At 38.4% G+C, this 24725-nt stretch overlaps 1 protein-coding gene across 1 annotated transcript in view; it reads right to left on the bottom strand.

Annotated features, from left to right (window-relative positions):
• The window catches only part of Cen (cerebellar degeneration-related protein 2-like), a 122548-nt gene that overhangs the window by 93122 nt on the left and 4701 nt on the right, over nucleotides 1-24725 (bottom strand). Inside the window, exon 2 of the mRNA XM_071591495.1 lies at nucleotides 17629-17723. Coding sequence (XP_071447596.1) covers nucleotides 17629-17704 — 76 coding nt within the window. The 5' untranslated portion in view covers nucleotides 17705-17723. The remainder of the gene's footprint in view (nucleotides 1-17628; nucleotides 17724-24725) is intronic.

Here is a 24725-nt window from a genome sequence, read left to right as displayed (position 1 = left end):
AATTAAATTACATTAGCTTTGCCTATCTCAATCTTAAATACCTTGGAAGTAATTATCGCCGATATAAAAGATGATACCGGGGATTTAATTCAATCTACTATACAATAAGTATATGCATATATTATTTGTTGATAAATGTATCGTGTTCCTGTCATTATTAATAAAATTTAATTAAGATTCTCCGATAGCATCACACATAATTAATTCCCGTTTTAAAAACCGTATTTTTCCTCAGCTCGAATAAGAGTCCTCCTAAAGCTAATCACGAGGGCATGATGTTATCCTGAAAACACTTGACGGTAAATTAGCGTCGATTTGCGTCGCATCTGCTCTGGAATTCCCAGGATAAAACAAAAGAAGGAAATATGATTTTCGAGCAAATTCAAATCAGTATCATACCTTCAGCTACCCGAATAATTAATAAGTCATTACTTTTTTTACTGCCTACCAATACCTTGGTAGCCAGCCGCTCCACTTGATACATGAAGACATCAAGCTCTTTACTTTCAAGAACTTGAAACCTTTGCCATTTTGCTACTTACAATAAATACAGTTAAGTGTTTAGTTGTACATTAACGCATTCAGACAAAAGAAACGACATTTCGCATAGGTGGGGAGATTTTTTAAAATCTAGTAATGACACTAAATGGTTGCTTATTCAACAAAGTCAGGAACTTTAATAATTTTCGAGATGGGTAAATAAAAATTATAGACAAATTAAAATGAGCCCATTGGTTAAAAGAATAAAAGCTTTAAACTCCAGCAACCAATTATTTAAAAAACCGACCATTAATTTCCTGAATGCTGGAGCATCATTTAATATTTCCTGACTTATTTTTGCATTGAAAATAGTGTCCCCATGTCCATACGCATAATTCAGCCTCCTTACTACAAAGTACAACCTACTAGCTGCCTAGAAGTTGGACCTTTAATACTACAGCTACAATATAAATTGCAAATCTCATTCTGATTGCTGACATTTTTCCCAACGGAATGTAACAATAGCAACGAAGACATCAAGAGATTATCAAAAAGAAAAGTAATTTCCCTGGGTGTTGGTACTATCTTGAGAAGACCGGTACAAATAAATTCAAGAACTGACAGCCTTTTGATCATTCAGATTGTACACTTTGCAGAATATACAAAACAAAATGAAAAGCCTATCCCAATCGAAAAAAGTATTTTATGGATTAAATTCCAATAGACTAAGAAAAAGTGCCAACAAGACCGATTCAAATTGTATCCTGCAGCACTAATAAAATCTTCGACCGCTCATTCGGCTGATTGAATATTTACTATGAACTAAAAGATGAATTTCATTGCACACGCCGTTTTTGTACCCATTTCAAAATTCTTGGTTTCATTAAAAACAAGGAATAAGTTTCGTTACAGGATACGAGGAATATGCAACACGTTAATAAGAATTGTCAGAAGATTAGTACCAAGAAAATTTAAGGGTCATGTGGCAAAATAAGTGCTTAATTTAATAGGCCTTAGCGTAATTGACTCATCCAGACTAGAGAATTAAGGGGTTATGTAGAAAAACATTAATATGTTTATTCGACTCAGTCTTTTCCAGTAACGTTGTTGTGCATACAGCAGGGCAAGTACAAACTCTAAGTATACACTTAAAGGACCCGTTCAAAACTAGGACGACAGGAGGTTATTTTGGCAATAGCACGCAATATTGCTTGGTAAAAATAACAGGATGTAAATCACATTTTTAATTTATTTTAAATAAGCTCCAATCCATGTTAACACACAGAAAATTTCTGAAAAATACACACAACTTGGAAAGGCAAAATTAGTGAAAGCGCCAGAAATTCAGAGAAAGATTATGCTATGTAATGGCGATGAAAGGAAAGGCTTCGATGAAAGTTTGTCTCTGCAATTAATCAGGGAGTTATTTGCTTTCTAATAAAAAGAGGTGTGCTTCCTAAACCTTAAAAATTAAGAGCATAAAAGCCCCATAGACTTTGGTCATTCGTAATTATGTAACAAGTCTAACGTGAATGAATGAAAAGAAAATATAAATATAAGTACGCTTCCTTAAAATATCAAAACGAATTAACGAAAACTAAAATAACGAAATGGGACAAAGAACAGCCGCAATTAAACCTCTCTTGGTTTCATTGGTGAACGAAAATTGAGGTTTTCTTTTCCAGTAAAGGAATCAATAAAACTTTGCCCAAGTTATATTTCCCAAATAAAATAAAGAGCAACAGTCGAATCGATAGGTTTACCTACTTTTTGTCTTCACATTAGCATTAGATTGCTTGCTAGCTCTATCTAAACGAAGCAAAATCTTTATGCTTATTCCTTTTAGAGCCAATTATGAAGTAATCGTTTTGCCATCCATAAAATACACAGTCGGTGGCCACTGTCTAAACATTAAGTGTAACTCACCTTAGTGGCAATAGAGCCACTCGCAGAAAGTGCACTACGCATGATGGAGATGAAGTCTCCAAGCTTTGACCTATATTTCATCAATGTCTTAAATTGCTGCGCCACAAAATATTGAAAAACATAAATATAACTACTTTTGAATGCAGAAATGAATGATTTGAGTACAGAGCTACAGAGAACATGATATACGCTCGTATCGAGAACACTGACGAAGATATGCTAATCTGTCACCAACAGCAAAATTATACGCGACAATGAAGTTTAATTTATTTTATAAATTTGATAATATGACGGAAGTTAGTTATATTAATTCCATCTATATAAAAGATTTTTTCGTGGGTTCTCAAAGAGGCGGCAGAACATACTCTGCCGTTTGGCCAGTACTTAACCTTAATCTCCCGGTTTCGAACTCCGTGAGGTGACAGCTTAGTTTGCCGTTGATATAGTTTTCCATAAGGTTTTCACAATTGGAACGAGATTTCAACACCTGTATGGCAATCCTGAATTTTTGATTCCTTAATATTTTCTCTCTATTAATAGCGCCTGAGAGCAGAAGATGGAGGCTTTCAGGATTATGGAAGAGTTTTCTAAAATTTTTAAATTACATAAAAACTCAAACAATATTATTGAAAACCTATGTCGAATTCTTGTCTCGTATTTCGAGTGAGTTTGAAGATTATCCACAATTTCTGTCACAGGTACATCCTTTGGAAAATTAGTAAAAATGGAAAGTTTTCATAAGTACTCATACTTCACATATAAAATCCATTCACACATTATTTAGCACTATCTTGGAGAACTATTTCATATCGATGATAAAAGAAAAAATCCTGGAATCACAATTGAAAAGGGGAAATATGTACAAAAAGTTTTTTTTTATTGAAAGTCTGGGGCACGCACGAAACACTGAATCGAATTGCTACATCGTGCCAAACGTGAGCCGCTAACGGTGTCGAGCTCGTTCGTAGGATTCCATCTTAACACCATCTCTCCAATCCAACTCCCCTTCACGCGAAGACGTCCAAAGCCAAGAACTTTGGTCAGTAACTCAATCAGCACCTAACTGGCACAACACGTGAACTCTTGAACTGGTGGTCAAAATTGAGTACACGTACTTTCAGATGCACTCGGATATGAAGCAGTACGTATTAGAAACAGTTTATCTTTAAACCTTACAAATAGAAACCTATTTTAACTTCGGGGATATTTTTCATCATAAACATACGTACAAACTACATTTAGCATTCAAAACTCAGAACGATACCAAAGCCTCATAAATTATTCTTTATCTATGCATCTTAGTAGATTAACTTTTAATCGTTACTTCTTGCTAATCTGGGAGGAAGTAAGGGTTACCGAAAATTAATGCGACCATTATGAAGCCCACCGATTTGGAAATGAAGAGCTGAAGAATGCTGGTAACAGTGAAATTTCACACATATTTGGTTCATGCACTTGTTATACAATCGTTGCGGAATTCATCCGAGCGAATCTTTCCACGATCATATTCCAGCAATCACACAAGGCTGAAATTTGCTTTTGAAAGTCGTCCACTGACCTTTTGTTTACTTCCGACGGAAGTAAACTTTGACGGTCAATAAAAGTGTTCTAATCATCATATACTATTTTTTAACAGTTTCCCTAATGCCACCGGTAAGAAGTATTATAGAGCACAGTTATCTCCTGGACTGCAATTATATCGTAAACCTGTGTCATCTCGTTAACAATGTTCCGTAACGTCTTAAGAAAGAGGTCAATATTTACCGTTTTGGAAGTCTTAAGGCAAATAGAACTTCTAAATACTTTAAGGTTGTAAAATACACAAAAATTCATTTATTAATATGCAAAATTAACATCAATTTCAATTTATAACATTCACTGAAATAAAGCACGAGTCAAATCACAAAGCACCAGAAAGAGGATTAACGAGTAATGATTGTTAAATAAAGTGGCTTTGGAATTAGATAACTCATAGAACAGGAGAGATTAGATAATTTGTTAGAATATAGATTCAGGACAACATTGCCGATAAAACTTGGTAACGCAAGTAACTGCTAATTCCATTTGAGAGGGTGTATCACATCCACAAGCCTATCGTGATAAAATCGACAAAGTCCAAATATTAGTCGCAATTCCACCTGATTTCCGCAAAATTAACGCGGCTTAAAATAATGAATAACATTGGTTAAGCAATAAATAAAACTAAAGAAAGAAGAATTTCAGAATAACATGCGAATAAGTTACTTGTATGGTAAGGAAGGATTGAAGGTGGTTGGGAGAAATTCAAAAAAGGTAGGAAAAAGGAATGCAGGGCATACTGAGTAGTAATGGAATTTTGAAGACTGATAGAGGAGAATTTTGAGCAGGAGAGATGAAAAGTCATATTGGACGAAATAAATGGACACAGGAAGCATGCGGATTAGAATAATGGTTTAATGTGTGGTCGTACGGGGTTTAGTGCCATGTCATGTTGGGCTTTTAAACGTAGCAGTGGTTAGTCTCCGTGCCCGTCATGGGACACGGAATAATCTTGTACGGCTAATAATAATTATCAATGTTTTCAGCCGAGAGTCCGGGTTCAACTACCGGTGATTTTGTGCTCACCTCTCCAGGCTCACCAAAACCATGTGGTATTTCGTGTAAAAGATCTTTCTCTGAAAACATTTCACACGCTTCATTTTGTGGAGATTTATACAAGGGGAGATCTAACCTCATCAATCAAACAACGCTGGGGTCGGTAATTGTGGTTTGCTTTACCATTATTACTTTAAAAGTCGAGTCTGCTTTCTTTCCTTAGACCGTTCAATATGATATTCAAAAATCAAGAGAAAGGTGGGATGCGATCTTTCCTTTTTAGAAAGCTTTCGATGATGTTCTGAATGCCAAGTTGATATATAGGGCATAATGGGACGGAATAAACGAAAAACTAATAAACACGAATCGGGACCTTTTTTCCAGCATCAAATAAATGGTCGTTATAGGCATTACCATTTCAGTTTCATACAGCTTTTTTTCTGGTTGCTCTGAGGTACATGTAATAGGGGCTTTAATACCACTCTTCACATGCACAATTACCAACTCTATGACAAAAAGCGCCAACACTTTCGGCTATTATATCTCGCTATTAATAGACAAGTTATCAGTCACAATTATTGCCAAATAATTGCAACTGGGGTATACACTATTCTGAAATGGTGCGTTGAATGAGGTCGAGAATTAAACACCAAAAATGTATGGCATACCATTTCTTCAAAAGGAAAGTAGACCCACACGAGCTCGATAGAGTTTAGGGCGTTGCTGACCATGAGAAATATTTGGGCGTCACCAACATATCAAACTTGAATTGGGGAAAGCAGATTTTAAGTGTACGGGGTATTCCCCTTGAAGAAGCTATCAACTAGAAAACATGGTCAAAGGAAGGCGAAAGAAGTATGCTAATCTCCATAGTTAAGACGTCACATTGAATTTTCCATGGGCCTTGTCCCTGGAAAACTTATATGGAAGGATTTATGACAGAGTAAATGATTGCGGGGAAGATTTCGATGAGGAACTAAATAATTCGCATTAATACCAGTTTACTAGGATGTGAGCCCCTTTGAGGCAAGGGGGACTCAAAATATGTAATCCCTAAGTTTGTAATAAACTTATCAATCGCGCGATTTTTCTAAGGACGTCGAGGATACATATATTCCAGGCCCAAACTACATGGGACCGTTGTAAAATGACGTAAAAATTAGATAGATTCTGGCCTCTTTCCTTCGCGGTATTTTCAGTTGTAAATGTTCCTTAATTCCCAAGGGCAGACGCACCACGTCTGATTTTCCTGCAGACGTGCATCAGCATGATATAGCGGTGCAATATTTCTTCAGCGATTGAGAATTGAAATAAGACGGGATCCGTCCGACGAACATATTACTAATTTTAATCCATTAGTTAATTGAACTGGACTTAATTTCATCGCTGCCAAACATCACCAAGACCATAATAAACAAGTCCCAAGAGCCAATCAAATAATAATTGAGGTGATCAATTTCCATATGCTCGCGAGGGCGCTGATACATGGATCGACACCGCCGTCGTAAACAGATCTACCGCGACTGGACGGACGAACCGTTTTGGAAAGCGCCGCCACTGCACGGCGTCGTCGTGGGAGCAGCCCGGGAGCCTCCGTCTGCTTTGGCAGGTACCCAAGTGACCGCCCGCCCGCTCTTAAGGCCGTGGGAAGACGAGTTTGCCGTCCTTGACGCTTCCTGCGAGGCGACACGCCGGCTGGGCATTCCGGGATGACCAGCTCGAGTCAAGGGCCGCACGAGGGGCTTGGCCCGCCCGAGGAAAAGACTCGCAAAAACACGTTGATGGGCGATTCGGACAGGCTGGCCGGATTCCGCTGTCGCTCCGCCAGGGGTCGTCCATGTACGAAGTCGCCCAATCGCGCGGGGGGGGGGGAGGAGTAGAACAAGGCCCCTTGGGAGTTGAGTGAACGTGATCTCTTTCGGTTGTAGCTGCAGGAACTTCGAGGCGAATCGAAGTCTGTCCACAATTATGAGGTCCGCAGTCTTCAGTAGAAGGAATATTAAGATTGGACGAAGTTTTCGTCATTTCTCACCTTTCGGCCAAAAAAATGCTGATGACAAAGAAGTTATAATGCTCATTTTTTATGGAAGTCAGAGAATTCAATCAAAACAAAGATCATTTATTTTCGGATGAGTCCGCGGACGAGTCCAACCCATCTACAAATATACTGACGACCATTTGCAGATAATCCAGACTTATTCGTGGACATTTGAAAAATTGATCGTCTCGGTTATGTTGGACTGGTATGTATGGCTCGTTTATCATGAACTTTTTCAAGGTATTAAATTCGAGCTTCAGGGAATCTGGTTTTATTATGACGGCTGCATTCAATTTTTCATTCTAATTAAGTAGGAAGAATTTCTTCCGAAAAGATGCTCTATCTCATAGGATTACTAATAGTGTAAAGCGAGAGTATCAAGAAATCCAATAAGTGAAGGTTGCATCAAACACTGACTATTTGGACATAACTACCCAACCCAGTCGGGCGTCAATATTTGTTGGACCGTTGGCATTCGTATATTCGTCCGCGGGATTCATCCGCCTGTGTCCGCTTTGGAATGCCGCCCTCATGTTTGCCCGTGTTGACCTAAGAGCCAAATTCAACTCGAAGCCAACGCTTTCGCGCATGGGCTGATTGTGAGCGGTGAAAAAATATCTCCACCTTTTCGAGTGCGGTGTTTAGTATGTCTCTATCTATCATGTGAGAATCGCAAATCCCTCAGTGATTAGCTTTGGCCACCTAGTACACAGAAATTTAATTAAACTTAGGTTCTCTATAAGTAGGTTTCGTAGAGCTTTCACATCCCCTTCCACCGTGGATGTTTTACTGCAGAGGGTATTTTTATCGAGGACTAAAGATTGAGTCATTTTTTCCCACAGCATTTAATATAAATCATTACCAATTAGTTGTTAGTGTATTTCCAAATATTGTATTGGCGTTATACTTCTTTATAATTCCGCGCTTGTGTATATTTCTGTTCTTTACAACGAACTAATTAGCACATTTTTATTTAAAAGTGCCATTGGGTCTACAGTTAAACACACGGCAAACAGTGAGAATAGAGCTTCTACAACTGCAGTTAAATTGGAGATATGGCACCGAAGAAAATATAAATGGAGAAATCGCCTCCACAGCAAACGAAAACCAGCCATTTGAATATAGTCCACCCATTTGATCGCTTTAGCTTCACAGTGCGAATAACGGCTGGCTAGATGTGCTTATTCTGTGGCCGTGATAGTGTCCATTGCTACATAAAACGGTATTTGGCTGATGATGATAGGGGAATTTAAATTTTGGCTTTTCCATTTTCAATGAATGCCGAGGAATTTACATTTCTCTCCATATTTCTGACATTTTATTTTTCTGACCGCGTTTTACTTTCTATTCTTGAGTACATGTGATAATAGTGTGTTTGAGCTTCAGCTTTTTAGGTCTATGATTTCATTAGTTTAATTCAATTAATTGTAATATTTTCCTTAATGAGAGAAGGGTTAGGGTGGAAGAGGCAATCTATTACACAAGAACGACAAACTTTCCCATCGTAACCGAAATATTTTTGACGCAAAGGATACACCATGGAATGGCAATAATCTTGAGGTTTAACTTGTCCTCATCTTATCGAATAATACAAGTCCTATTCAGGTATAACATGTACGATATCTTAACTGATGTTAAACTTCATTAAACGTAGATTTCCGTACTTTATTATGCATGAACAATTAAAATTTTTTATGATAAATAAATAAAAATTGGTGCCATCCAAGAATACACTCACAAAATGTACTTCACACCATGACAAAGAACTAAAATTTCTGGCCAAAAAAGAATTTCCGGCCGTCATGTGCGTGGGATCCTTGCAGCTCGCGAATATTCTTTGAGATCACCCGAACTTATGGCTTTATTGAAATTAAAAAATTAGCAATTGAAACGCCGCAAGAAACTTTAATCACTCAGCGGAAAGAGGAAGCCAAATATTTCTGAAGCACTCTGGAAATTCGTAAGGACACAGGAAGATCTTTCTCCCGATCATCCGTGGTCAAAAATACAATGGAGACGATTTCTCAGCGCGCCCCATCCTAATTTGCGATGCAGAGAGAAAACAATTTATGACAGTCGAGTCCTTATAGGGCGACAGAAAAGTAATACCCCTCGTAGATTTTTCCCACACTTCCACTACATACCACACGAAAGTGTTTTAGGTATGACCCCTCCATACAAGTAAAGGCAAGACCAACTGGAAAGTGAAAGGCGAAAAGACCTGCTTATGAAAATACTTTCAATCTAACAAAACCGATGAGTTTCTCACTACTTTGTTTAATCATAAATCCGTACATTTATTAACTTCCATTGATATATATATATATATATATATATATGCTATCAAGTCAAATATTACGGAATGGAAAAATATAGGAAATATCCAAGTTTTATTGGAGGAAAAATAATTACTTTCATTTAAAATTCGACTTCCCAATATACAGGTATTCGGCCACCGTCTTTAAAAAATTATTCCGTTATGATAATTTAGAGGAATATTATACATGTTTGTACAAATTATGGAATTTCCACTCTATATCCTCAAAAAGTAGGTCGCGGTATTCCAGGGGTAGAGCGTTGGACTACCGACCGGAGGGCCCGGGTTCGATTCCCGGAACCTCCGGGAATATGCTGGCGGGAATCTGCTCTCTGGGCACCTGCAGCTCCACCCAAGCTTTGTGATTTTTCGGGTACCAGATCTTCCTGGGAAACCGTGATAGGCAGAGGAAAAGGAACTGGCCCCCCTACCCTGATGTGTGAATTTCACACGCCGTCGGGTGAACTCTATCATCACCTACCAAACCGAACCGACCTTAGGGTTGATTATTGTGTTTATGGTTCTTTTTATATCATATGGCGTCCTGCCAAGTGGCAGGTCCCATAGACCACTACCTCCATCCACTCCTGTCCCAGATCTGTTTTATTGTCTCCTCTTCAAATCATCTTTAAATTTCTGTCTCCTCCCTCTTCTCTTTCTTCCCTTTCTCTGTTCCTTCAATACCCATCGCTAGTTTCCATTTTCCTCTTACATGTTCATCAATCCAGTTTGTACAGGATATAGTATTCCTTTCTCTAATTTCATATCGCATGAAAGGATGAGTCTCAGTAATTCTTTTATGTTGTCAGAGTTTCATCAATTTCACGGGGAACTGTTTTTCACAAATATCTAATATATCATAAGAGAAAAATCTGGTTGTTGACTGGCTTGTCTACTGCACTCGAGTTCGATAAACGTAGCTACCAATATATTACCTCCGAAGCACAAAACTAGAGGCAAGACATTTTACTTCAGAGAGCAGAAGAAATTCCAATAGCAACAAAACTCAATGTATCCGAAAAATTTTTAAACAATTCTATTCCATGAAGTATGGCATTTCTGGCAGTTTTCAATCACATTATGCAATAGAAGGATTCGAAATGTTTCAAACTGAAAGGAGGTTAACATGAAAGAAAATGTATTTACAAGAGATTAGAATGGTCAAAATTCCAAACTATTTAGAGCAAAGGAGGAAACAAATCAAAAGAAAGTGGTTGATTAAAAAAAGCGAATATCATTAGCATGTCTCGTGCATTAAATTTATGCCTAATCGCCATTCTAACACGAGAAAGAAATGGCATGCGCATAAGTCATTCAACGGACATTTAGTGAAAGTTTTCCTATGCACTGAGAACAGAATACCATAATGGGCGCACTTAAAAAAAATCGTCCGTAACAATGACGGTAAACATCCACGTCATGACAATAGACTATCAGTTGGAAAAATAATGATACGACGTTGTTACCGGCATTGGTGCCACAACCGCGGCGAATATCGAAAGATCAATCAAAATATAATAATAGGGAAATGCCTGATTTATCATCGGGTCCAATTAGGAATGAAATGGCGGGGAGCGCTCTTTTCTGTGGGAGATAATTTCGCAAGAAGAACGCATTAATTGAGTCCCCATCAGATTAGGGCTCCACAGATAAACTTAGACAATACCTTTCAGCTCGGCGGTAAAATAATGAGGCGCGGAAATTAAAAGAATGTATATCCATTAAAACCATGCAGGTTCATGTAGTATGAGAATGGAGCTTTTTAGAACTCGTAAAAATAGTCGCGGATGCCATAAATTTACGCGTATTGATTTCCTCCGCATTCTAAGCAGAGAGACGTCTGAGAAAGTAAGGGGAACCGAGGAATTTCGAATAAGGATGGCGAATGCAATTGGATGCACATGGAAAAGCGCCGACTAGGAAAAAAACTACAGTGAAAGAAGGGAAAGTGGGGTGAGTGTAGAAAAAGAATAGGAAAGCTAGACTGAGACGTCTGGGTCCGCATCCCCCGAGAGCGGAAACGCGTCTGGAACGCACTGCATTACGGGCGGTGAAACTCCAGACTGGTTACGGTTTTGTCGTCACTGAATGGTTATATCAAAAACTTTGCTCTAAAGTCAGGGCAAAGATGGTGAGATGAAATGATACAACACTCTTTGACAATGCCTTTCGAGGGCTTTCAAATATACATTGCGACACTCGAGAGAGAATAAAATTTCTTCATGCATGCATGTAAGTAACATTTTGTGTTTGATTTCTAATATTCGTGAATCGTTTAAGTTAGAAGCTAAATCGTAGAATGTCAAGGTACGCAATAAGCTAGAATAATTGTTATACTTTCGGAGTTGTTTGGGTTCATGAAAAGAAACTTGAGTTAACGGCATGATTTAAAAATCTGAAAATAAATGGAAATGAATATAGGTATTTTTGGTATTTTAAATTATGAATCATATCGCCAAATATATCACATTATCAATTTCAAGTCTTAGTAAGCGAGGAGAAATAATTTATCATGTCGTGTTTAAAATTATCATCAATGAACAATAAAATAATGTTTTCTGCGACGTTTAGTACAAATTCATAATGCACATCTCAGAAAAATCAATGATTTGAACCTTCAATGTACACGCATATGACAAAAAGCAATGTCTACAAATAATTATTAGAACTTAATGCAAAAAATTGAGAACAGTTTTTGATGAGACTTATCGTAACAATTTAATGTGTCATTCCAAATATGCCTGACACTTCCGGATTTCAATCCTTTCTGATTGTTCCATTAATCCGTGTGTGAACGATGGAAGTTTAGAAAGAGAGTACATTTTACCGTCGGGCCAGTTTTCAGCCTTCATTCACATGAGTCAGTGAAATTAAGATCTGGATTCGCAAATATTAAAAGTAACGCGGTCAGGAAAATAAAATAATGTCAGAAGTATGGAGAGAAATGTACATTCCTCGGCATTCATTGAAAATGGAAAAACCAAAATTTAAATTCACCTATCATTATCAGCCAAATACCTAGTTATGCAACAATGGACAGAACTATCACTGCCACAGAATAAGCACATCTAGCCAGCCGTTATTCGAACTGTGAAGCTAAAGCGATCAAATGGGTGGGCTATATTCAAATGGCTGGTTTTCGTTTGCTGTGGAGGCGATTTCTCCATTTATATTTTCTTCGGTGCCGTATCTCCAATTTAACTGCGGTTGTAGAAGCTCTATTATCACTGTTTGCCTCGAGTTTAACTGTAGACCCAATGACAATTTTCATGCAAATTATCGACGGCTTCCCTCTCCTTCCACCACTCTCCTTGCATTGATCTACCTATCTAAAACTTCGCGAATAATCATGTGGATATAACGTCCAATAATTCACCTCATGCCCAAACGGTGTCCTCGTACAAAATCTTGAAATTTCTCTCAGAATTAGACATAGTAAAACGGGGTCCTCTCCCCTAATATTATTTGTGTAAGGCTGTTGCTTTTCTTCGCAGGAAGTGCTTCTAATTCCACGATAAATACATATAACGTATCCTAGGAGAAAAAAATCAGGGTACAAACCTTCCCGTAGGAAGCATCGGGTTGGACATCACTGCTACCGACGGAAAGCCTCGTTTGCGCGCATGACTACCGAGACGGCACTTCTCAAACTCGCCCCTCCAAACATTTAACCTCAATTGCTTGAAGACATGTCCGCTTAAAGGTCAGACTCATCCCATTTAATTAGTCACGACACCGGAAACAAAAGGGAACTTTGAAACGGGTGCGTTTACCAAATAATGGTGCCAGACTTCACCATTGTTGCAACTTTCATCTTAATGAATATGCCACACACAGATATGCAAACTACTAAGTATATATAGTATATATACAAATGCGAGAAACGACATTTTGGAGTACGTGGAGACAGTCGAGGGGCAAAAAAACAGGTGAAATCGAGAAGCATAAAGGGTCGGAGGGAGGCGAGGTTCTCAAGAAAAACCAGATGCAGATCGGCGACGTGGGACAAAACGCACGAACCATGCATTCCCACGACAAAAGGGGTTGAGGGTGGAGGGGGGCGAGGGGGAGAGCCGGCGGTGGAGTGGGGAGGGAAAGAAGCAGCAAGGAGATTAGAAATGTTTTCAAATTGTCTCGTTGGACGGCTTGTAAATCCAAGAATAATATCCGTCAGACTCTGAAGGGAATGGCAAAACGGAGGCGCTCGTCAAAAGACCCTTCCAAACTATAATGATTGAAACTTCCTTGGGGCTTCCAGCCGTTGGTCATCCATCCTATGCCTGTGCATACATTTTGGCTTTTCTAGGTGAAAATTTTTCATTTATGAACTTTTCTTTCTCTATACATCCAACTCACCCACCATAAACGAACGACAACGTTTGAAAAATAAAATCGGTAAATAGGGAAAACAGAAAATAAAAAATCAATTTCTCATTTGATAACCAATTGACTCTCGTAATTCGCAATTATTCGTATTATTATTTAATTTATGGAGAGGCAGTTATGACAAGTATTTCAGATTTTTGTAGGAAGCAAAAGTGGAAGGCGTTACGTATTTCGTACAATTTTGCGGAAGGCATGATAATATACTAACTGCCGTAAAGTCAAAATAATTGCGTATAACGAATTCTACCAAAGAAAGATTCCAGAGAAATAAAAATTGACCTCATCTTGGGGCTCACTCATATTTTGAACCGCCCAACCATTTCAAAACAAAGGAAACTACTCACCTGATGTACGCATGTATGTACATCCTTCAACGATCTCTCTTAGCTATGAATAATGACCACAATTGACAATGGAAAATCAGACCGCGAGGCAATGACCTCTGAGAAATGGAAACAAAAACTTCACGAACATGAGTACAACCTTGTGAGTTGAAAACTGCAGAGGTTACGTCAATTAAAATTCTTTCCTCGGGATATCCCGCGTCGAATTTCGCATAAGATCCAACTTTCATTTCTTTAAACGGGTGCTTTGGTATAGGGATGGTGACGTCTAATACTTTACGATATTCGGCGAGGAACATTTCGAGAAAAGCATTATACATATAACACCACAACCGTAAAACCATTTGCCAGCGAGCGTCACATCATAAATCTTTCATAACGATAAACCCCTGACGATAAATGTACCCTCCGTTTGATTTATTTACGAACTAAGTTAGGAGGTATACTTCGAATAATACAGATATCGTTACGTCCCCTGAGTTTCAAGCAAATACTAAACAAACAAAAGAACACAAGAGCTAACGGATACTTCGCAAGCGCAATCAACTTTTTAAAAATCCTTGCGCCTCACACTTTCATGAAACTAACATCGCTCTTATAACGGCGGCCTCGCGTAAGTCTAATGTAGAATTTATCTTTCATGCGTAGATTCACTTGAGGTAATTCCCTTTCCGGGCAGACACTACATAAAAGTCTGGTATTTGATTACGAAAGAGAAGTTACTCTCTCTTAACAATTTCTCCCAAAGGTAATAAGCCAGCACGCTTCTTTCGCCTCCATTGCATTCAAGCATTGTTTCACGCGTCCTCTTTTCCGCGGAACTTCTAATATTTCTTGTCTTAAAACTCTTAACCACATTCATCCATGCTTTTCTGCGCCTCTACCTCAAAATGTCTTTGCATTGTCTATAAACGAAGAATCCGATTCACAATTTCTTCACTATTCACCCATTTCACAACTTATTTTTCCTTTTTTTAGCACACTCACCTCAAGTACTCCTTAACCATCATATTTGGCGACATGTGTGTTTATCCTGTCACACCTCAAGTTTCGCTCCCATACGATAATATGGGAAGGAGTTCACTTTCACTCACTGTCATTTCTGATGCCTTAAGAAAATGTTCTTCAACAAACATGCTGCCAGCATTCCCACGCCTTTTAATCTCTTCATCTATCCTAACATCTTATAATACATACAGGAAGGATATACAAAGTTTGGTTTTGTTCATTCGGCCTTTACCATCAATGTTCAATCATACTAAAGACGCTTCTAATAGACGTATGTACCCAAAATGTATTTTAATTTGGAAGCGTTTACTTTTGATTTAGTTCCTTCAATCACTTCATGTATTTCAATGGCCCCTGTAGATCAATTGCAAAGAATTCGACGTGATATGATATGGTGGAAATGGAACAAAATGCTATAAGAAAAAATAACAGTTGTCCTTTTTGAGAAGTTCATCTTTTGTGAAAATTTGATAAAATTTCAGACATAATTTGATATATTTCCATTTCGATTTTTTTGGGGCTTTCAGCCAAATTTATTGCCGTCATGCAGAAAACGGGGGAAATTTACAGCTCTAATTCTTACACCTACCTTTTTCCTACAGTCATTTATCAGCAAATACATTGGACAGTCACTGCGACATTAATAATCCTTATTTCGCACACGTTTTATTCCAAACCAGTACCTCCAAGCTCCATTCAAACTTACGTTCGCAAATTATTTTCATCAATTATCTTCATAGTGATCATATTCATATTCTCTTAAAATCTCCGGTAAATTTCCTCGATGTACTCTATCGTCCTCCTCCAAATCGTTAAATACACAATGAAATATTTTCGGACTTTCTATAAACATACTTGAAACAAGTTGATGGGAGTTCTAGAATCCATTTTGAAACTCTATTCCCTACCATTAAACGGAAATGTTCCCTACTCTCATATTTGCGGAAGATCCCTTTAATACGAGATTGTTGCTCCGCTTTCCGCACAAAGAAATCACAGGTTTCTTACATTATGTTCAGAAACATAGTTCCTTTACCTATCAAAGGTAGGATTTGGTCCCAAAGGACTATTTTGTATTACGCTCCGCAAGTCAATACATTTTTTTCAGAAATTTTATTTAAAAACAATATTAGAATAACCTCGAAATAAGAAACTAATATCAAAATAAAGGCAACTAATTTTACAGTCATGTGCGGTCTCACTTTTTCCAATATTTATGTTCCCACTGGTGAGCTAGAGCGCATGAAAGCATACCATCGAGGACAATACTAGTCATTGGTACTGCGGCATTCATGCGCCTCAGCTTCTCAAGGAACAGCCTTAGGACAACATCAAGGAATGCGAAGGGGAGACCTTTACCTTCTTCATTTCTCATTAGCCTTCCTCTACCCTTGACACCATTGGAGATAACTCCGAATAATGGATATCGATATCGCGTATGTCTCACATTCAAATTCATTCGAGGGAGAATCCCGTTGACTCCCATTATGGTAGTTGCTTGCGGAGACAAGAGCGCAAGCGGACACAAACCGATTACTTGTCCATTGCCATTATTTCTACTTAGCATATATTTGACAATGTCATATATTGCCTTAGATAAGTTATACGGGAAAGATGTCACTCACGGCGTGTAAGTACGGGAAAGATGCCACACTCAGCCTGCATAACAACCAATCGCAACATGATAAACCTTAGGAATTCCTAATGCAATTCTAGGCAAAATTGGTCAATAATTTTTCTCTTGCCAATTATTAGTGCATAAACCATTCAACCCCTACCTGAATTTGGGAAAATTTTACGCACATAAAATGTCAAATGAAATAAAATTATATATTTACGTAAAGCCCAGTGTGCGTCAACACGAGCTCAATCACTCATTGAAAAAACTACAAACAAAATCAGAACTATGTTTTTACGACTTCAGCTTAAGTTTCAATTTATTTGGATAAATTAGTCCTCGAACAGACGGCGGCGAGACTCATTAAGAGGGTCAGTGATGACTATTGATCGTCACCATTGACCATAAAACATAAAATAATTTCGTTAACCTTACCAAAGTATCATTCATACTAAACGGTTGACAAGAGTTCGTAAAATGTGTATCTAAAATGCTTCTCTTTAAAAACTCACTAAAAGGTCTTCAGAAAGTTTTTATAAATACTAAAAGGGTAAATTCAAGCAATGATAAACGGTCAAGATCACTCATTCAGTACAAAATAAATGTAGCAAATTGAAGTTGGTAGAGCAATTTTATATTCTTAAATTAGAATTTCCAACTCCTTTCGCATTCACTTTTCCTTCTCTATTTTTTTACACCTTCGGAAACCACTTCCCTAACTGCCATTTACCCCTCCACATTCAGATTTTAATTAATTGAAGGCAAAATGTTCACCGCGGAAGTAGGTACTGACTAAATTCCACGCTTACGGACAAGGTCGAAAACCAGCCCATGGTACACTGCATTAGAGTGGCTTAAAAACGACCGGCTTCTTTTGGGTCTAACGAGTAACCAATTAGATTTGCTGCACTCCTTCGATTGATTAAAGTACACTTACCTGTGTGTGACCAGTAATCTGATGAGGACTCCTCGAGAGTGGCCCAGTCGGTAAGCAAATCCCGGTAACTAGCCATTTTCCGCGCCAACGACACCCTGCAGAAAAAAATGTACTCTTCAATAGGTGGCAATCACACACTTCCACACTATTAGGGGTATTAATGGCAAAATTTAGCACACTCTCATTAGAAGTGTGCGTAGTTATTGGCCCCAACGGTAAAATATAACGCTTGACGAAAAAACGCACAGGAAATCAAGATTTATAATCAGGGCCCAATAATCAAACAGTCGAGGACCTTCGGCGTGAATTCAGCGACTCTCAAAGGACGTGAGAAACAAAGAGTCAGCTGATACCGAGGGGGAAGGACTACAGAACCAGATGAAGCGCGACGTCCCGCTTCGTTTCCATGGTGTCCAGATTCACCACCACCACGGTATTATTGTGACGCCCATTTGTTGCGGTGGTCTGATCCCAAAATTTTTATCAGACATCTAGCATATTAAATTATGTCAATTATATATAAGGTACGCTTTGTCGCCCCTGAAAGATAACGAACACCCTTGAACATTTTCTTTGAAATGTACTCAGGTTGGGTTGGGAAAGTGATAAAAGTACTGTTATTGCTTACGTCATTTCAAATCGATGATATTTAGCAATATGCGTTAGCATAAAAAAACCGGCATATCCCCATTGCTGTTTATTTTGTTATGTTATATTTACGGCATATTGTATTTTGATGGCAATTCTTTTTGATTTTCATAAATTCTGGTACAACTCTGTTATTTGACTATCAAGATAAGCTACGTTCCGATATCATGCCACGATCGGAACTATGGTCGCTGCGAACACTTCCAAGAAAAACTGGTCTAAAAATATGGATGCACATTAAAATTCTGCCGTATAGTCAATATTTTATATGAAATATTTTTCATTGAAATTTTCCGTTTGCTTTTGTCCACTTCATTAAATCCATAAAAGTTTTGGTAATATTTTAATGTTTACTGTAATTAGGCTATGAATACGTAGCGCAGATCGACTTTTTTTCTCAAAATATAGATATGAGAGTAAATTTAAGAAAGCAGAGCCATCAAAATCTGATTGTTCCTAGGCATCTTGCCTGGCAATAAACCCATCGAATACTGCCGTTATTGTTTGTTTCTCATTGGCCGAAGCGACGGTCCCACTTGGACGCAATGGTAGGATTCTCGGACGGTGATTATTCAACGGCTATGATATTATTATTATTATTTTACAGATGAGAGACAAAATATTTTTATGAATCCCGTAAAATAATTTATCAGAAGTAGCCCGGAGTTAAGAAATACAATTAAAACCCATTACTCACAAAAACACACAGTAACAATGATTGTAATAATTAAAAGAATCTGTAATAGAGCTTAAACTGGTCAAGGCAGTCTCTTCATGAAGTATTCCATTGATATGCCGGTCCCAATGGTAGCGGGCTAAGGTCCTCTTCGGCCCACCCAGAGGTCGCCGGCTCGATTCCCGCCTAGAAGGGCTTTTCTCCACCTGGGGCTTAGGTTTTCGTAATTTTCTTTTGCCAGATTATTGTTGAAAAGTCCGATGTAGAAGGCCGAAGAGCTGTTTTCGGATCAATGTGAAATAAATAGATATCCAACGGGATATTCCAGTAGCAAATACGTAAGGAATTAGTTTGTTTCAAATGTGTTTATTACATGAACAGGGCATGCATGCTAAATGGTCATCCATCCATCTTTTGCTTTATTTGCTAATTAAATGATAGTACGTATTGACGTTTAATACGGTGCTCTTCGAGGACTCGCATCTTTGGCAGTTCTAGTTTCAATCACTCATGGTGGTGGCATAGAACAGCGTAAGGAGAGTCACGTGAAACAGAAAACAGGAATTTTTGTTTTTAATGCCCTACAATAAAGCTTATGTTAACATATGGTTTCTACCAAAAAACTGAAAGACATGATTTGAACAGATGACCTTGGATAATGGCTTCAACTGAATTTTTCCTCACATGAACTAACAAAGGACAATTAGTGTTTCACTAGATTTGATAATGTTTTTTTATGCAAAAGTATACATTCCAACTGTGCTTGTTCTTTGTTATCAATGAGTATCCAAAATAATACCCTCCGGGCATAGATTTTACTCAAACTTGCAAATCACCCTGATACATTGACCCACTTTAAATTTAATTTCGAAAGAATGAATTTCACGCAGCGAACAGAGAGTTGACGCACATTAAATCATAATTTATCAACTAAATGGTCGTCATTGAAATTGAGACAAACAGCAAACGATCTTCATTGCTCCTGCCAAAAACCTTTTGATCATACTACCTTCAGATTCGATTGGAGGCGCGCAGTAGAATTTTACTAACATTCAAGTCCTTAACTCCGGCGGTGGACTCCACTTTCACCCACCATTCTCCAGAGAGCGACCCAAACAAATCGGATGCGACTTCCTATCCCCGCCTCCCCTCCACTTCCGTCGGCGTTTTGAATGGCCAACATTCTCCCAACTTTATTTCAACATTTTCCCGAAAATATTCGTGCATCTTTTATTAATGACCACCCTACTTTTTAGTCTCATTCCAGTAATCGAACGGCTCAGGCCTAGCGAAAGCTATGCGAGGACGCACTTCGTGCTACTGCTCGGTTCGAAGTCTCGTTGAAAATCCCATCTTGAGTTGCACATTACGTGATTGTGAAAGCGTTTCAATTATATGAGAGTTCAATAGGCTAAACCGAAGCTCGAAGTATAATTTTATGAAGGTTCTGGAGGGATTACGGAATAATTAACGCGCTGTAAATACGTCATTCGCGAATAAACACGCATTGAAATTAAACACAGTAAATTTATAAAACAAAAAAATTGGAGGAAACAAATTAATAGATGCTCAACGCAGAAAATTGGGAAATTTAGCGAAAACAGACACCGTTTCATTTAGTTGATCGGCAGCATCTAATTCAAATAGACTATTATCACCATCTTTGGAGTTCTTTGGAGAAGTTCATCCCAAGGAAATATTTTAAGTTACGAACATGTCAGAGAATAATAAATTTTACCCATGGAGGCTGGCGAATGATATTCCAAAACACGATTTTTCATCAATACTGTAGTCAGGTATTTTTCATATCAAGGTGAGGTAACATTTCTAGCAATATCAAGTGGATTAAAGGGATAGATTGGCGAATCAGTCACGCTTAGAAACATTGAAAAACAAGAAAACTTAACAAGATGTATTATTCTGAGCGATAGTGCTCCGATTGTTCTTATGATTCATAGAAATGTTACCAGTTCCAACCACTAATAATATACCAGCAAACTTCACAGAAATATACTGGGATGAAATGTGCTCAACTTTCATAATTATATGAAGCGATAAAAACAAAAAGGAAAAGGGAAACTTTATGAACGAATGTGGAAACTGAGAATGAACTTGCCAGAAAGTTTGACAAGCTAATAATTTTTCATACACCCGTATCGAAAATAAAAGAAAAATAATGAGTGCGAGAAATATACACCGACGCACAAGGCCTAATGGAACCAATCAAGCCATGAGAAAACTGTTAATAAATGTTTGGATACAGAAAGGAAAACGGGAGAAAGCTGGACAACGCACGGATGGCACGGACGACTATAGGTAGCGATTAACGCGCCGCCGTGGTGGGTCGCCGCCGCGTGGCGACAAATAATGGATGGGGTCCCGTTGAAAACGAGAAGGGGGCGAGAAAGTGAAACACATGTGCCGACTCTGAAATCTACCTCATATAGAGCAGCTACCCACTCCACACATGTCGGCGGCCGGCAAACCAGCCGCGGGCGGCGACGCGGGTTCTTTGCATTCGGGACGAAAGCGAAAACCCATTACCGAGAAGCTCTGCCCGCTCATCGATTTCGCCTTAATAGCGTGACAAAGCGCAAAGTTAAACGGTATGAGAAATGACGGAGCGCAATGAACCGCGCTAGGTGAAATTAATGGCGGCAGCCCAAGTTCGTTCACGTGCTGAAAAAAAATGATAAAAAGAAGTGACCAAAACGTTTTCTTATGGCTCTTGCTGCACGTCACAAGCATGGACTAATTAACACTTAAGGAGTTGGTGGTAGAAATATTTTCCGAATCCAAATTTTTCACTCCTTTTCGCCGTTGAAAAAATTTTACGAATTCCACCGAATTATACCAACAGAGAAGACTGGTGAAGATAGACTTTTTCAGCTGATTATGTTATTTGCATCGATACGGAACCGTGTACTCGCATCATGAAATCTCTAAGTGAGCACTTTGAAGCAAATAACTACTTCAAACATACATCTGGTAAATACTGAACCAGGTCATCAGTTCCTTAGCCCTTCGCACAGCACGTTTCGATAGAACAGGGAGGCCTGGTTAACGCACAGCTACCTTGCGAACCAATCTTTGCACGTTAAGACCTTGAAGCCTGGCTTTCGACGGCAATCCCGCCTTTCACTCAAAAAGGTATCGTTCAAAAACATGTGAAAGTGTCGAGAGCAAAGGGTACGGTCAAATGGGACCCCTCGTAGCTCCTAGTCTTAATAACTCCAGAATTATTATAGTAATTGTCTTAGACAAATCCACATACACCCCAGCGTAGATAGCAAGTGACCATTTCAAGGCACGATGAAGAGTTGGTTGAACTTCTTAGATATAATCGGGAACTTATTTCGATAATAAATTTCAAGAACGGCCAATATAATTTTTTTACGGGCATGGTTAACGTCCGCTTGTTAAAACTTTTGTAAAACTTTACATTTGTAATATTTTATGAATGTTTAAAAAAACCGTTACTTTCGATATTTAAAGAAATAGTTTACACCATTAAGGAAAATATTAAATCTATTTAAATAATTTTAAAAAAGTGAAATTGTAATTACTTGTCTTGATTTGAATGTTTCATTTGCTACTAGACGATTAGTGTTTCCTCTTTTGTTGGGCTAGAACTTCAGATCCAACCAGTCACTAGTTTATGTGGAGAACTAGCGAACTGGGTGGTGACAGTGATGGAATAAATGTGATCAACAGATGGTTTCCAGATATGCATCCCCAATTGCCCTAACCAAATTAAATATCGAAAAAAATAACTCCTATTGGTAATTAAAATATAATCTTTTGTGAGGAAATATACCTGTATTTCTAACCTACGCTTGTAGAAACTTCAACATCTGTCATAACAGGTTTACGGACCATTACCATCTTGTTGAGCGTGTATCTGTTAATTTCTACGTCTGGTAAAGTGAACAAATATCTACCGGAAAAACATTGCCAAAGTGAGAATTGAAACCATTAAATAAAGTCCGGTTATTCCCAGAAGGAAAAGCTTTCAAAAAAATCAATGAGCAAGAGTTTATTTAAATCTGTGGTCCCCATTGCAAAGAGTTATTAAAATGTATTATTTGCCATTCATATGCAAATTACTTGGATCCGATATACGATTAGTACTCTAAAAGTTACAGAGAATATTATTTTTTAGACAAAAACTCTAGGTCTGCAATATGAAAACACTCATCCAAAATAATGGCGCAACAGGGTGCATGTTATCGGAGGAGTGAGGTAAGTCAATTCGTCTTGTTATCTCGCATCCAGTGTTTGGACTCCTCCCCCGTTATTCCATGCCTCAGCTGTTTACCTAATAGTATTTCAAGTTTCTCCGATGGCCGAGATCGTATCACAACGTAAACTCGTCTCCATTCAACGGAAAATCCATTGATAGAAGTATCTTTATCCTAAGTGGGGCTCTAATTTCGAACCGTCGGTTAGCCAACGAACGCGCCCCCGACGCGAATGCCCCAGGTCGACCTGAGTTTTCGTTCCACATTCCTCTCCTCTCTCGCATTCCATTTCAGCAACCCTCGTTATTTTCTCGACCCTTCCAATTGTACCCTCTCGGTCTTTTTTTTCCCTCCTCTCACCATCTTCCCTCTCCCCGTGCATCCCCCCTGTACATATAATTTCCTTGACCTACTTGTGCCCATTTGACCTTTTTCACTTTCCAAAAAACAGCATCGGGAAACCTCCCTTGATCACGGATTCGGAGGAACTACGATTGACATTTCAAAACCATTCATTTCCGCAGTTGAGAGAATATTTCAAGCCCGTGACTCCACTTAACCTCTTCGATTCTTCACCAGGAGGATCGCAGATGCGCAAAAACAACAACACTGTAGAGAGTGCGAATCGGTGTATTCGCACGCGAAAATTATTGATAATTCACTCAAGACAGCTGTTGTACTGTTGTACTTGGTAGCTCATGAGCCTTCCGTTTATCTACTATGTGGTAAATAAGTCTTTTCTACGCAAAAAAAACTGTGTAGTACTAGAGACTAGTGGCCACAACTCCTTCGTGATTTTTTCCTAACTGGAGTTCTTTCTTGTGTTTAGATAATTGGCAGTCAGAACTCCATTAAACTCGATACGAAAACTAAATATCGAGAAAAAAATCAATGCTATGTAATGATACGTTTTAACACACTAATTTTGGTTCAATTACGATATAATTTTCATAATTGTCTCATTATGATCGCCCACTCTTGTACGCAGAATCTGGTGATGTTCGCCCTGCTGTGACAGTAAGAAATGGACGAAATACATTGGGTGAAAATCAGTTTTACGCTAATATGTTTCGGTCTGGTTAAATTCTTACCGCGAGGAAGAAACCATAATACACGCTTACCCACTTCAGAAAAGGCCTCAAATATTACACGGCAAAGCAAAGAATTCGAGAAATATTTCATTCATTACCTCAACGGTTTATGAAAGAATGAGCAAATTACCAAGAAAATTGTTTGTGCGCACTTAATGAATAATAATTTCTGGAGAAATAGGATAATCGAACATATGAATACAATCATCTTTGATATTTAATGCAACACTGCCGTTGGTCGATGTCACTTTGGTTTTAAAACCTTAAAATGAAATTCCAATCCTTGAATGAATCATAAACTTCCCAAGATTTTCGCACACGGATCGAAAATCTCGTTTGAGCTCAAACTCGGAATCATTTTTTTTTCCCCTGAACTTTTGATTTTTCAGGCAGCTGCGCGACATAAGTTCCACCTGCCAAGCAACTTTTAAAAAACTCTCA

Source organism: Hetaerina americana, unplaced genomic scaffold (genome assembly GCF_022747635.1).
Source record: "Hetaerina americana unplaced genomic scaffold, ioHetAmer1.1.p SCAF_1, whole genome shotgun sequence".
NCBI lineage: Eukaryota > Metazoa > Arthropoda > Insecta > Odonata > Calopterygidae > Hetaerina > Hetaerina americana.
The sequence above is the reverse complement of the archived record's forward strand: the minus strand, read 5'-3'. Positions and strand labels throughout refer to the sequence as shown.